The sequence below is a fragment of the Phodopus roborovskii genome, unplaced genomic scaffold, assembly GCF_943737965.1.
Source record: "Phodopus roborovskii unplaced genomic scaffold, PHOROB, whole genome shotgun sequence".
Lineage (NCBI taxonomy): Eukaryota > Metazoa > Chordata > Mammalia > Rodentia > Cricetidae > Phodopus > Phodopus roborovskii.
The window spans coordinates 34814925-34827534 of NW_026125052.1; the positions used below are offsets into that span (position 1 = coordinate 34814925).

At 46.1% G+C, this 12610-nt stretch overlaps 1 protein-coding gene across 1 annotated transcript; it reads left to right on the forward strand.

The window, feature by feature from the left end:
* Positions 1–256: 256 nt before the first annotated feature.
* Positions 257–11860, forward strand: Fn3k (fructosamine 3 kinase). The gene is made up of 6 exons (XM_051182667.1): positions 257–476; positions 1912–2063; positions 4145–4236; positions 4845–4927; positions 9764–9886; positions 11098–11860. The coding sequence occupies exons 1-6, from the start codon at positions 336–338 to the stop codon at positions 11434–11436; spliced, it is 930 nt and encodes a 309-aa protein (XP_051038624.1). The 5' UTR covers positions 257–335; the 3' UTR covers positions 11437–11860.
* The last annotated feature ends 750 nt before the right edge of the window (positions 11861–12610 follow it).

Here is a 12610-nt window from a genome sequence, read left to right on the forward strand (position 1 = left end):
GGTGAGTCAAGCCAGAATAGAAATTACAGAATGAACTAGTAGGAGAGCTTTGAGAGCCGTTGCATCCCCGCTACCCCGGGGAGAGCTTGTCTTGGAGAGAGAAATAGCTGTCTGGTCCAATTCCTCCTCTCCCCCCCCCTCCCACCTCAGCCCTGGTGCACTAGGAGCCTGCAGGGATAGTGCGCACCCAAGTGGCCATGCGCGCGTCACTGGGTCCAAAACTTGTTGTGGCAGCCCGACAGCGCCCCACCCCCCACCCCGAACTGCGGGTTTCCTGCTGATATTCAGGTCCCCTCCTCTGTGTCATCTCCAGGCATTCTGGTTCTCTAGACTCCATGGAGCAGCTGCTGCGCGCCGAACTGCGCACCAAGACACTGCGAGCCTTTGGGAGCTCCGGGGCCGGCTGCATCAGCGAAGGCCGTGCCTATGACACTGACACTGGCCCGGTGTTTGTCAAGGTCAACCGCAGGACGCAGGTACGCCGAGGGGTGTGCAAGGATGAAGTCCGGGAAGCGGTGGGGGAACAAGACCTGGTGTCCCTACCTTCTGCTGAGGAATCAGCACCTGCAGGCAGGCTTCCTATTGGGATCGGGGGATTTCCTTTGCTGCAAGATCACTTTCTTGCTTTTGTCCCCTACACGAGGGCTTTACAGTTCTGTTGTCACTGACAGTAGAGGAGATGAGACTTAGTTGTAAGCTGCATCTGCCCATGTCTGGCCCTGCATTCTCCCAAAAGATGGGGAAAGACAGGATTCCCAGGGTCAGGGTAGCACTATCCTCCTCACAAGCTCTGATGTTACTAGGACCCTTAAGATATTCCTGTTTAAGAAAGTATGGAGCCAGGAATAGTGTCACCCATTTATAAGCATAGCATGGTGAGTTTCAAGCCAGCCTGGACTACATGAGGAGACCCTGACTCAAAATAAAAACAACTAACAACAGCAACAAATGCATGGAAAACTGTAGCACAGATGGAGAGTGTTGTTAGCTAAAGGCCCCGAGAGCAAGGTATTGATGGCACAGCCCGGTGCTCCCCCTGCTCTGGGGGTTTCCGGAGGTCCTATGCTCTGTGGAGCAGTTGTGGACCGAGGTTCTAGCAGGTTCGCTGACTGTGTGGGTAAAGAGAATCCCAGAGCAGCCCTTTTGATATTATTAGAGATGGTGTCAGGAGTAGGCTTACCCTGGAAGCATGGCTGGGGTTTGCAGATGCCCTCTTATCTTATCCAGGATACTCAACACATGCCTCTTGGTCCCATGAGCAGGATGGCAATTTGAGGATACCTGTCGACTTTCCCCTTGGAAATTTGAATTAAAGAGGGAAGAGTCCTTCTTGTGTGTGATAACAAGTGTTTTGCCTTCAAGTCTTGTTTTCGTAATTAAAAATATTCAATTATTTTGTGTATATGCATGTGTATGTCTGTGCTAGAACTGAGCCAGGCCCCACTGACCTCCCCTGGCCTTCTCTGACCCAAACGTGAGCACAGGTAATTTCTACCATGCCCAAGGCTGCCTGTTCCCACTCAGAGACTGGAGAGAAAGCAACACCATGGAGGACTCAGGCCCAGCCTCAGACTTTTTGTTAGCTCACACTTGACTTGCGCCTATCCCTCCTACTACCACCCCTTGGCATCGCCTTTGCCCGGTGCACCTTCCACAGCAAGGCTTTGCTAGGTCTTCCCGAAGACCCCTTGAATTCTGGCCTCAGGCTTATCCTTTTAGCCCCTTCTTACCTGAAGGCGGCTCTTCTGCACCCTGGCCTTGAGGGGTAGATGTGAGGTTGTTTTTCAGTAATTAAAGGCACTTGGTCTTGTGGCTTGTATCAAGGGTCATGAGTCCCTAGGACTGGCTAGCAAGGATCCTGTCCAAGTCCAGGTTTGCAGTGCTGACAGGGTTCTTGGCATTTGGATGCAGGCCCGGCAGATGTTTGAAGGAGAGATGGCAAGCCTGGAGGCCCTCCACAGCACTGGTTTGGTGCGAGTACCTAAACCCATGAAGGTGATTGATTTGCCAGGAGGTGGGGCTGCCTTTGTGATGGAATATTTGAAGATGAAGAGCCTGAGCAGGTGAGTACATTTGTGTGCATGGGGAGAGTGAGTGAGTGAGAGCCTCGTTCACACACAGAGGCACACAGACAGAAAGAGAAAAAAAGACAGGGAAAGGCTGACTTAAGCACAAAGAGGGAGAAAAGAGACACACGCACACAGAATGAGGCAGGGACAGACAGACGCAGGCACGAGACACGGAGAAGCAGAGACAAGAGAAGACAGATGAAACAGGCGAAGAGAGGCAGGAAGGGGAGGGGGACACTGGGGACCAGTCTCAGCTGAGACAGAAATTGCCTGAGAGAAAGAGAAGGAAAGAACACCAGGGAACAGCATCTGCGGAGCTTACATAACCCAGTCTAGTTGCCAGAGTCTTGTTTTTTTTTTTTTTAAAAGGTGTCACTATGTACCTCTGACTGGCCTTGGAACTCACTATGTAAACCAGGCTGGCCTCTGCCTTCCAAGACCTGGGATTAAAAGTGTGTGTGTGTGTGTGTGTGTGTGTGTGTGTGTGTGTCTGTCTGAATGTCTGTCTGTCTGTCTACATGAATGGTGACTACAGAGACTAGACAAGGGTGTTGGATTTCTCCAGCTGCCATGTAGGAACTAGGTGTTAAGGAATCAGGCATTATGATAGCCTGCCTGCCTGCCCCTGTCACCTGGCAGAATGCACTCAGGCAGTACTCTGGTCAGCACAGGACCCATGATTGCGTAGTCTGCACACAGGAGCAAAGGACCCCTTTAAAAGAAAGGCCCCTGCCCACTTACACTCTCTTTCCCTCTCTTTCCTGCTGTTCCCCAGGGGCTGGCAGGACTTTTCCTGTCTCTGTCTTCTCTTCTGCCCTCTCTCTGTGTCTCTTTATCCATTTTCTCTTTCCTTCCCCCTCCTTTCTCTTTCTAATAAAACTTCTCAGTTAAGCTCTGTCTGCTTGGCATGTTTGTCCCTCTGCCTTGGTCACCCTCGCCTGCCAGGGGATCCATGCAAGGTTTCCCCAGGAACCTGGGGCTGATTCAAGTGCTCTGAACTGATTAGCCATCTCTTCAGCTACAGTCCCTGGAGTCCATCCTTTATTTATTTCGTTTTCTTTCATTGGACCTGAGATCTTGAAAGTGAAACTCCTATTAAGTCTTCAACTTTCATAAGAATAACAAAGCGGCTTGTCTTTCTCTATTAATTATTTTTTTTTTAAAAAAAAAAACTTATTTTACGTGTTTTGGTGTTTTGTCTGCATATATGTCTGTGCACCATATTTGTGTACTGCCCTCAGAGGCCAGAAGGGGGTTGGATCCCCTCAACCTGGAGTTACAGAAGGTATGAGCCATCATGTGGGTGCTGGGAATTGAACAAAGTTCCTCTGGAAGAGCAGAAGGTACTCTTAACTGCTGAGCCATCTCTCAAGCCCCCATTTTCAATCTATTCTTTTTTGTTTGTTTGTTTTTGATAATTTTTTAAATTTTAAATTTGGAACAAGCTTGTTTTACATGTCAGTCCCAGTTCCCTCATCCCCCCTTCTCCCCTGTCCTCCACCATCAACTCCCATCTCATCCCCTTTCTGCTCCCCAGGGAGGGTGAGGCCATTCTTTCTTAAGACAAAGATAACTGCTGTTTTGTTTTTATTTGGTTAGTTTAGCTTTAGTGAGGCTGCATAAAATAAGTGTATTCGAATAAGTCCCTTGCTTTGTGCTATATAGCATGTTAATCCAGTTTGGGCTGAGAGAAACTGATCAATTATCTGGCATCTTAATTTTTTTTCAGTCATGCATGTCCATCGTATGAAGTGTGTGAAGGACAAACTCTGGAAAAGAAGGCATCAACACTTTATCAACAGGGTGTTGCCACAACTTATGTCTCAGCATGTGACTGTGGGCCCAGGGCTTCTCTATATTTAATTTACATTTCTAAAAGTTTAGAGCTGAGTGTTTTTTACTTACTGATTGATGCTTTGTGCCCGATGGCTAGGCCAGTGTCTGCTGAGATGCTATAGAAATAGCTCTTACGGTGGTACCTTTTGTTTTAGAAAGGGTTAACATTTCTCAAAGCAGGACACACTAAGCCCATCACTCATTTGCCATTTTAACTGCTACTTTTCTTCTTTCTTTAGTCAGGCATCAAAGCTTGGGGACCAGATGGCAGATTTGCACCTTTACAACCAGAAGCTCAGGGAGAAGGCCAAGGCCCGGGAGAACACAGTGGGTAAGTTCAGTGCATCATAAAAAAATCAAAAAACTAAAAAAAAAAACAAAAAAAAAACAAAAAACAAAAAAAAAACTTGGGCCTAATCCATCAGCTACTTTAGATGGTATTTGTGGTGTTTCTTGCTAGCATTTCAGTAATGGGTTGAGTGGTATACCATCTGCCTTCACAGTTCATCAAACAACTCTTTTTTATTCGTGTGTGTGTGTGTGTGTGTGTGTGTGTGTGTTGGGGGGGCATATGTACAGGTACTTGCTGCGGTTAGACATCTGATCCTCTGGAGGGAGAGTTGCAGGTAGCTGTACATTGTTTAGCCTGGGTGCTGGGAAGAGCAGCAAGTGCTCTTAACTTTGGGGTCATCTCTCCAGCCCCTAGTACACTGTGAAAATGAGATGATTAAGTAATTTTAATGAGGCCGGTAAATGAGTGGAATTGACTTATGGCCAACCAGGTCCGAAGTCTGTCCATTGGTCTAGGGTAGGAAAGTCCTGGCAAATCTATGTGCTGGCTGGTCACTTCCGTGTGTAGTGAGTGTTTGAACCATTCTCCTGAGGTCTGGTTCCCACAAAAAATGAGTAGCTTAATGAGACCAAGATTTCTGTTGACAGGCTGTGGGGCTGAGGGCCCTGAGCCCCAGGGTGTGACCAAGTTTGGCTTCAACACAGTGACATGCTGCGGCTTCATCCCACAGGTGAGTGTCTGAGTGAGAGCATCCCTTCTTGGTGATGATCATTCCTAAGGCTCCAGTGCCTGGCTGAAAGGCTTCCCTAAAGTGCCAGTGCTGCCCACTGACCCCTTGTGTGTAACAGTGCCAGGTCTCCAGACACCAGAACACTCAACCATTATTTCTGAAGGCAGAGTGCAGGCGGTGGGTGACAGCTCTGATGGAAAGCAGATAGGAAGTCCAATCTTGGAGGTAGTAGACACTGCAGGCAACTGATTGGCATTCCAGGTTTGGGCAACCGTGATGCAAATGACATGTTGTAAGAGGGTACCCGACTAGTTTAAGAGTCTGAAGAGGGTAGACTGGGCAAGGCTAAAGATCAAGCCCTTTATCATTCAGGTCCTTTTCCAGGGCTGTTAAAATTATTGTCATTTGTTGAAATACAATTGAGATGTAATCTGTGCAACACAAAACTGTGTTTGTTTTTGTTTGTTTGTTTGTTTTTTTGGGCTTTCAAGACAGGGTTTGCCTGTATGACAGCCCTGGCTGTCCTGGGACTTGCTCTGAAGACCAGGTTGGCCTCAAAGTCACAGAGATCTGCCTGTGTCCACTACATCCAGCTAAAACTCTCCATTTTAAAGTGCATCATTCAATGGCTTCTAGTACAATCACAATGTTAACACAATGTTATATCCAAGTTCTGACGAGGCCATATTGCTTAGCCTCTGAGGTCAGATGAGGTCGGGTGTGTTCAGTTGATATGGCAATAGATTTATTATCATGTCTCATTCCAGAATATTTTCATTACCCAATAGCAATTCCTTCCCTTAGCTCAGGCTATCACAAATCTGTCCAACTCTATGGTTTTGCCATTCTAGACATTTTATGTTTGTAACATTTTATAGCATGTGACCTATGTCCAGCTTTTTTTCACTTACCAGTGTTTTCAAGGTTAACCTACACGTAGCATGTGTGAGGGTGTCATGTTTCACTGTATGGTTGGATGTAGCACGCATTCTAGTTGGTATTAATCATAAAAACCCAGAGGCAGATATTGGGGTTAAACCTGAAGATCAGAGAAGCAAAGCATCCAGCCACTAGAGAGTTCTCACCACTACCAATGCTCAAACTAAAAGGGCAATCCAAACCTCAGACTGTCCTGCCCTCCTGTCTCCTCCCACCTTATATTCCTCTATTTCTGGGATTAACGGCATGGGATCCCAAGTGCTGAGATTACCTTTGTGTGAGCTCTGTGTCTCATTTAGACATATTCAATCTTGTGTAGACCAGGGTGACCTTGAACTAACAGAGATCTGTCTGCTTCTGTCTCCTGAGTGCTGGGGTTAAAGGTGTGTGCCACCACTGCCTGGCCTCTATGGCTAGCTAGAGTGGCTAATTTTTTCCTCTGATGTTCAGGCAAGCTTTATTTGTTAGATTATAAACAAAATACCACTGTAGTTGGGTCATATTTTGGACTGGAACTCACAATTTTCCTGATATAGTCTCTCAATTACTGTTACTATAGATGTGAGCCATCATGCCTGGTTTCATTTATTTTTAAAAGATTTCTTTTTATTTATGTGGTGTGTGTGAGCGAGAGAATGTATGCCACACATACAGGTACCTGGGGAGGCCAGAGGATGGCATCTGATCACTCGGAACTGGAGTTGTAAGTTGTTGTGAACCATCTGATGTGGACGATGTGAATCAAACTATGGTCCTTTGGGAGAGCAGCAAGTTCTGTTATCAGCTGAGCCAGGCCTCCAGTATCCATTCTTTATTATGATGGCTGAATAACATTGTGGACCCTTGAATCTTAGGCTTATCTCCTGGGTGGTCTACATGCCCTACAGAGAAGCCATTATTAGACTACATTTTGCTTTATTAAGGACAGAATACCTCTTGTATAAGAGCCATTCTAGTTTAAGCCTGTTACTGCTTGAAGGACCAACATTTTCAAATTTTTTTCTTCCTTGAAGCCTCCTCTGACTAATTGGGCGACTGTAGACAATAGTCAAGCTCCCCCTGGCATGGGTTTGAGGTGAGTCTCTTAGTTGGAGATGACTTGTGGCAAGATCCCACCCAATAGGCAGCCGTGAATATAGGTCCCAACAACTGCACACAGAAGGTTTGTCAAGACTCTCCAATCTCAGCCAAATCTGACTTTCCTGGTGTCATACAACCTGGCTGGATCTAGGGACTGGCATGGCCTCTGTTATCACAGACATGCATGGGCTGTTGTCTTGATTTACATGTTGAGTTTAAGGGCTTATTGTGGTTCTGGGTCTCCAAAGACTTGTCTGATGAAGCAGTGTTTCCCCAAATGTTCATGAGTTGAGAGATGAAATAGTCTCTGGGTCTTATGGATATAGCAGATTATAATGGACGTGGTCAATCAGAGAGACAGAGGGTCTCCGAGTTCCCTTCAGACTCTGGGATCATGAGGCAACTATGGTCTTGTCAGACAGGCATTGGAGTCCAAGCCCACCTACTATGAGTAACAACAATATTGTTATTCATGTAGTGCCTCCAGCCAGCCCCAAGCTCCTAGGCATCCTACTCCTTAGCTTGACTGGGTGGGCCCTTGAGAGATGTTGTAGTTATGGTGGGAAACTACTGGCAGTGGGCTTCTTAGACCCTAGAGCAGTCAGTTCCATTGGAACCACTAGTCCATTTGGCCTGGGAATTTATGGGTTGCATTCCCTGCTAAGAACCTAGCAGCATTCCAGACATTTTGTCTGGCTCAGCTTACCAGTTGCCACAATTGATAATGAACTAGATGATATCACTGATCCATCTTAGAGTAAAAGAAACTGATAGACTACCGAGACTAAGTAACATTCCCAGAGACCATGCAGATACTGAATGGAGGAACCAGGACTTGACATACAGTCTGGCCTCAGAGATGGGCTCTAACCACAGTGCTGCCCTTCTCAGTCTTTATGCTCAGGTGGCACCTGCCTTTAGTAGCTCAGTAGGAAGGTCACATCTTTCTGTGGCTTTAAGGATCATGGCCCTTTCATCTAAGTGGCAAGACTGAACTTGCCATTGCCAGCCCTCTGTTCCCAAAAAGAAATTGTGTCTTATCTTCTGGCAAGAGGAGAGTCCCCAGGCACTGGGAGCCTTGACAGGTAAATATGGAATGGTGGGTTGCTGTGATGGTAGACCTCAGTCCTTGGGAGCTTGCCCGCTGGGGTGGGAGGGGATGGAAGGGGTCTCTTGAAGTACACCTGGCACTAGGGGGTAAACCCTAGGCTAAATGACTGATGCACCCAAGAAGGACTCTATGAGGAGGATGACCAGGACTATATAGGCTGCTTGCCAGGCACAGAGTGCACCCTAAAAGCTCTTGGAATAACATTAGCTCATATCTATCTCCATGGAAGCCTAGGTGATACAAATTGTACCTATTTCAGGTGTACAGCCAGTCACAAATTGCTCACTGCAGGTAAAAATGAGTATACTGATCCTCACATCCTTCACAACCTCTTCGTGTAACCCATCCCTGTCACTGCAGACTTGGTTGTGTTTTGTGAAGTTTTATATAAATATAATCAATCATACAGTATGTCCCTCTTCACTTTTTTCCCAATCTGACATATTTTTGCTTCATACAATCACTTTGATACGTGTCCGTGTCAAGCCTTTTGATGTTTGTGCATGAAATCCATCCATGTCACATGTGTCAAAAGTTGATTCCACGTATGGATAAACCATTCATCTGTTGATGGATGTCTGGGTTGTTCTAGCGTGTTTCTGCAAATAAAGCTGCTATGAACCTTTGTGTACAAGCCATTGTGTACAAGTACTTTGTCTTGGGTGAGTACATGATACCCAAGGCAGGAAAGCCTGGGTTGCATGGTAGGTTCTTACTTATGTTTTATGAAACTGTCACATGGGGCTGAGAATTGGCTAAGAGCAAATACTACTCTTGCGGAGGACCTGGGTTTGGTTCACAGCCACCAGTTGCTTCAGCTTCAGGGGATCTGATGCCCTCCTTTGGGCTTTTGCAGGTACCCGCACACCCATGGCATACTCTCACAGAGATACATACACAGAACATTTAAAAAAAATTAACAATAAAAAGCACTGCCCATGCTTCCAAAGAGGTTGTACCAGTTTATATTCCCATCAACTCATATAAGAGTTCCAGTTTTGTTTTCTACTCTTATCTATACTGGATCATTTCTGAAGTTGTTTTTAGTTGAAGCTGTCCCAGCTGGAGGAAAGTGTTCACTCTGAGAGGCCTTCCATCTTGTATTTCTATTGTGATTGATGATGTGAATGAAGCATGTGTGTCCATGCACATTTGCTAACTGTATTTTTCTTTGGCTTTCTCTTCTTTCCCTTTTTGAGACAGGGTCTCACTATATAATCCCATCTGGCTTGGATGTTGAAATGTAGACCAGGCTAGCTTTGAGCTTGCCATGATCTTTCTATGTGAGCCTCCCAAGTGCTGAAGTTACAGGTGTGCATCACTATGCCTGGCAAAAGTAACAACTTCTTCTTCTTCTTCTTCTTCTTCTTCTTCTTCTTCTTATTATTATTATTATTTTAAGTTGAGCCAGATATAGTATTTGCCTGTAATTCCAGAACTTTGGGAGGTGGAGGCAGAAGAATTAGAAATTAATAGGTATCCTTGGCTACATAGTGACTTCAAGATTCAGTCCTTGCCCCCCCCCCCATACCTCTTTTTAGGGGCTGGGGAGATGGTTCAGTTGATCAAGTACTTGTCATATAGGCATGAGGGCTTGGGATCAGATCCCTAGCACTATTGTAACAATGCTGAGCACAGCGTCGTGTACCTGTAATCGCATGTACCGTAGTCACAGTACTGTACCTGCCTCTCCTCTTGTTGCTCAGGTGAATGAATGGCAGGATGATTGGCCAACCTTTTTCACTCAACACCGGCTCCAAGCACAGCTGAGCCTCATTGAAAAAGACTATGCTGACCGGGAGACACAAGAACTATGGTCGAGACTACAGGTGGGCACACACTTCTCTTGGAAGAGGCTGTCTCTTAAGGGTCTACCACATGGATGTAGCATCTTCTTCAGACTGAGTTAGAGTAGGGAACATTGATGCTAGAATGGGATGGTCAAGTTGTAGCTACCACTTTCTTACCTTGTAGGTGGGGGGAGGGATGGGGCAGACCCCTGGCTCACAGACTTTACTCATTTCATTTGCCTACTCTCCCCCCCCACCCCTCAGACAGGTTTCTTTGCATTGCTTTGGAGCCTGTCCTGGAACTAGCTCTTTAGACCAGGCTGGCCATGAACTCACAGAGATCACCTGCCTCTGCCTCCCGAGTGCTGGGACTAAAGGCGTGCCACCAACGCCTGGCAATTTGCCCACTCTTAACCTCATATATTTTTCTGCCAAAGACCCTATGTGCCACCCTTAGTGAAGACGTGTGTTCCTGCATGACTTGTTTCAAAATATAACTCCAAAATATTAGAAATACAATTCATCTATCAGTCTAGGGCAATGGTTCTCAATCTGTGGGTCATGACCCCTGGGAATCAAATGACCCTTTCATAGGAGTCACATGTCACATATCCTGTGTATCAGGTATTTACAATTTATAACAGTAGTAAAATTACCGTAGCAACAAAGTAATTTTATGGTCAGCAGTCACTATAACATGAGGAACTGTTTTAAAAGGGTTGAAGCATTAGGAAGATTGAGAACCTCTGGTCTAGGGTGAACATACATCAAATAAATGTTACTTAACAGAAGGGTGCAGGTGCATATGTCCAATAAAATAAAAAACACAGTTCAGAGGGTAGGTACCAGACTAGTTCATATATTCTATAGCATAGAACCAACCTCCGAGATTTCTTCATAAAGCTTTTTGGACTCGCCTGGCAGTGTCCAGAAAAGCCAGGCAAAGTTGCATTCTGGAATCAGGTAAGCCTTTTTACTAGACTTGACAGATTATTTGGTTGGACTCTGGATGAATTCATGACTCTCTGCCCTATTTCCAAGCTCTGAATATGAGCCCATGGGTCTCTTTTTTTGTTTTATTTTTCAAGACAAAGTTTCTTTGTGTAGCCCTGGCTGTCCTGGAACTCACTCTGTGGATTAGGCCGGCATTGAACTCACAGAGCTCTACCTGCCTCTGTCTTCTGAGTGCTGGAATTAAAAATGTGCACCATCACCACCACACAAAGCCCATGTAATAATTTTCCTTTTAGGTGAAGATCCCAGATCTGTTTTCTGGTATAGAGATTGTCCCTGCCCTGCTCCATGGAGACCTCTGGTCTGGAAATGTGGCTGAGGATGACCAGGGACCCATTATTTATGATCCAGCTTCCTTCTATGGCCATTCTGAGTTTGAACTGGCAATTGCATTGATGTTTGGGGGGTTCCCCAGATCCTTCTTCACTGCCTACCACCGGAAGATCCCAAAGGCTCCAGGGTTTGACAAGCGCCTGATGCTCTACCAGCTCTTTAACTACCTAAACCATTGGAACCACTTTGGGAGGGAGTACAGAAGCCCATCACTGGGAATGATGAGGAAGCTGCTCAGGTAGCAGAGGGTTGGGATCGAACAACAAGTCACATTGGGCCCCTCACTGAACTAATTTTGAGTTTGCCTCCGACAAGTTCATCAGGAGGCTGTGAGGCTGTGGCAGTGCTGGCACTTGAGGGAGCTCAGGCTGATACTAACACCAAAGCATCACTGTTCATGCAAGTTCCCACCTCAGCAGTGCAGCCCCAAGTACCACAGTTGGGTAGGGAAGGAAGGGCCACTCTCCCATGGTGTTAGTATTCAGGCATCTGCACTGGCCTATCCTTGGGGTCCTGACAGGGTACGCCCTCAGCTGCAGCCACTGAGAGCACCACCTGTGAACACTCAATAGCTCCCTTTTAAAAGGTGCCCACCTCCCATCTTTCCCTCCCTCCCTCTCTTCCTCTTTCTCTTCCACAACTCTGCCCTCCTCTTTGCCCCCCCCCCTTTCTCGCCTCTTCCAATAAACCTCCTATGTGAGTCCTGTTGTGCGGCGTGACTTCTCTTCTTGGTGTTTTTAAAATTATAACACATGGCTCTGTTCATTCAGTTGCAATTGCCACCAGACCCTCTCCAGCACCTCCCCCCCTTTTTTTTAAAGACATTTTGTGTGAATGCATGATCAAATGTTTGTGTGTACAGGTTAGTGTACACCTTGTGGTTCTCTTCTTCCACTGGGTGGGAACCAAGCTTGTTGGTTATCCTTAACGTATCTGAGAAGACTGCTCTGACATCGATTTAAGCCAACAGAAAGTCTTTATTAGCTAGGCAGTTACTATAGTGTGTGTTTGGGATCCCAGCATAGCATTGGGGCTTTCTCAGGGTGAGATTTTAAGCACAAAAACCATATCCTGTGTTGACATATTTCAGTTAAGAAGGACAGTTAGTCAGAAGTGGAGCTACAATACATTGAAGCCAAAAAGCAAGATTAGTACATTTAGAGACTTTCCTGGAACTGTGGATTTTGATGGATTAGGTATTTGTTTTCAGTTCAGTTGGTGGCTGCTGTCTACACGCTGAGTTTTATAGCCTGAATGGTACTTGCATCATGGAATCAGTTGTGCTAAAGTGTGTGTGTGTGTGTGTGTGTGTGTGTGTGTGTGTGTGTGTGTGGTGGATCTACAGAAGTCTGGGGCTCTGTTATACACTCAAGTCCTGAGACTTAGTGCAGGAGACTTTACCCACTAAGCTATCTC

Bases quoted from the DNA above. Each gene is read 5' to 3' on its own strand.
- Fn3k (XM_051182667.1), top strand. From the start codon at position 336: ATGGAGCAGCTGCTGCGCGCCGAACTGCGCACCAAGACACTGCGAGCC. The intron at 477-1,911 runs GTACGCCGAGGG...ATTTGGATGCAG, and splicing joins AGGTCAACCGCAGGACGCAG to GCCCGGCAGATGTTTGAAGG. The intron at 4,928-9,763 runs GTGAGTGTCTGA...CTTGTTGCTCAG, and splicing joins GCTGCGGCTTCATCCCACAG to GTGAATGAATGGCAGGATGA.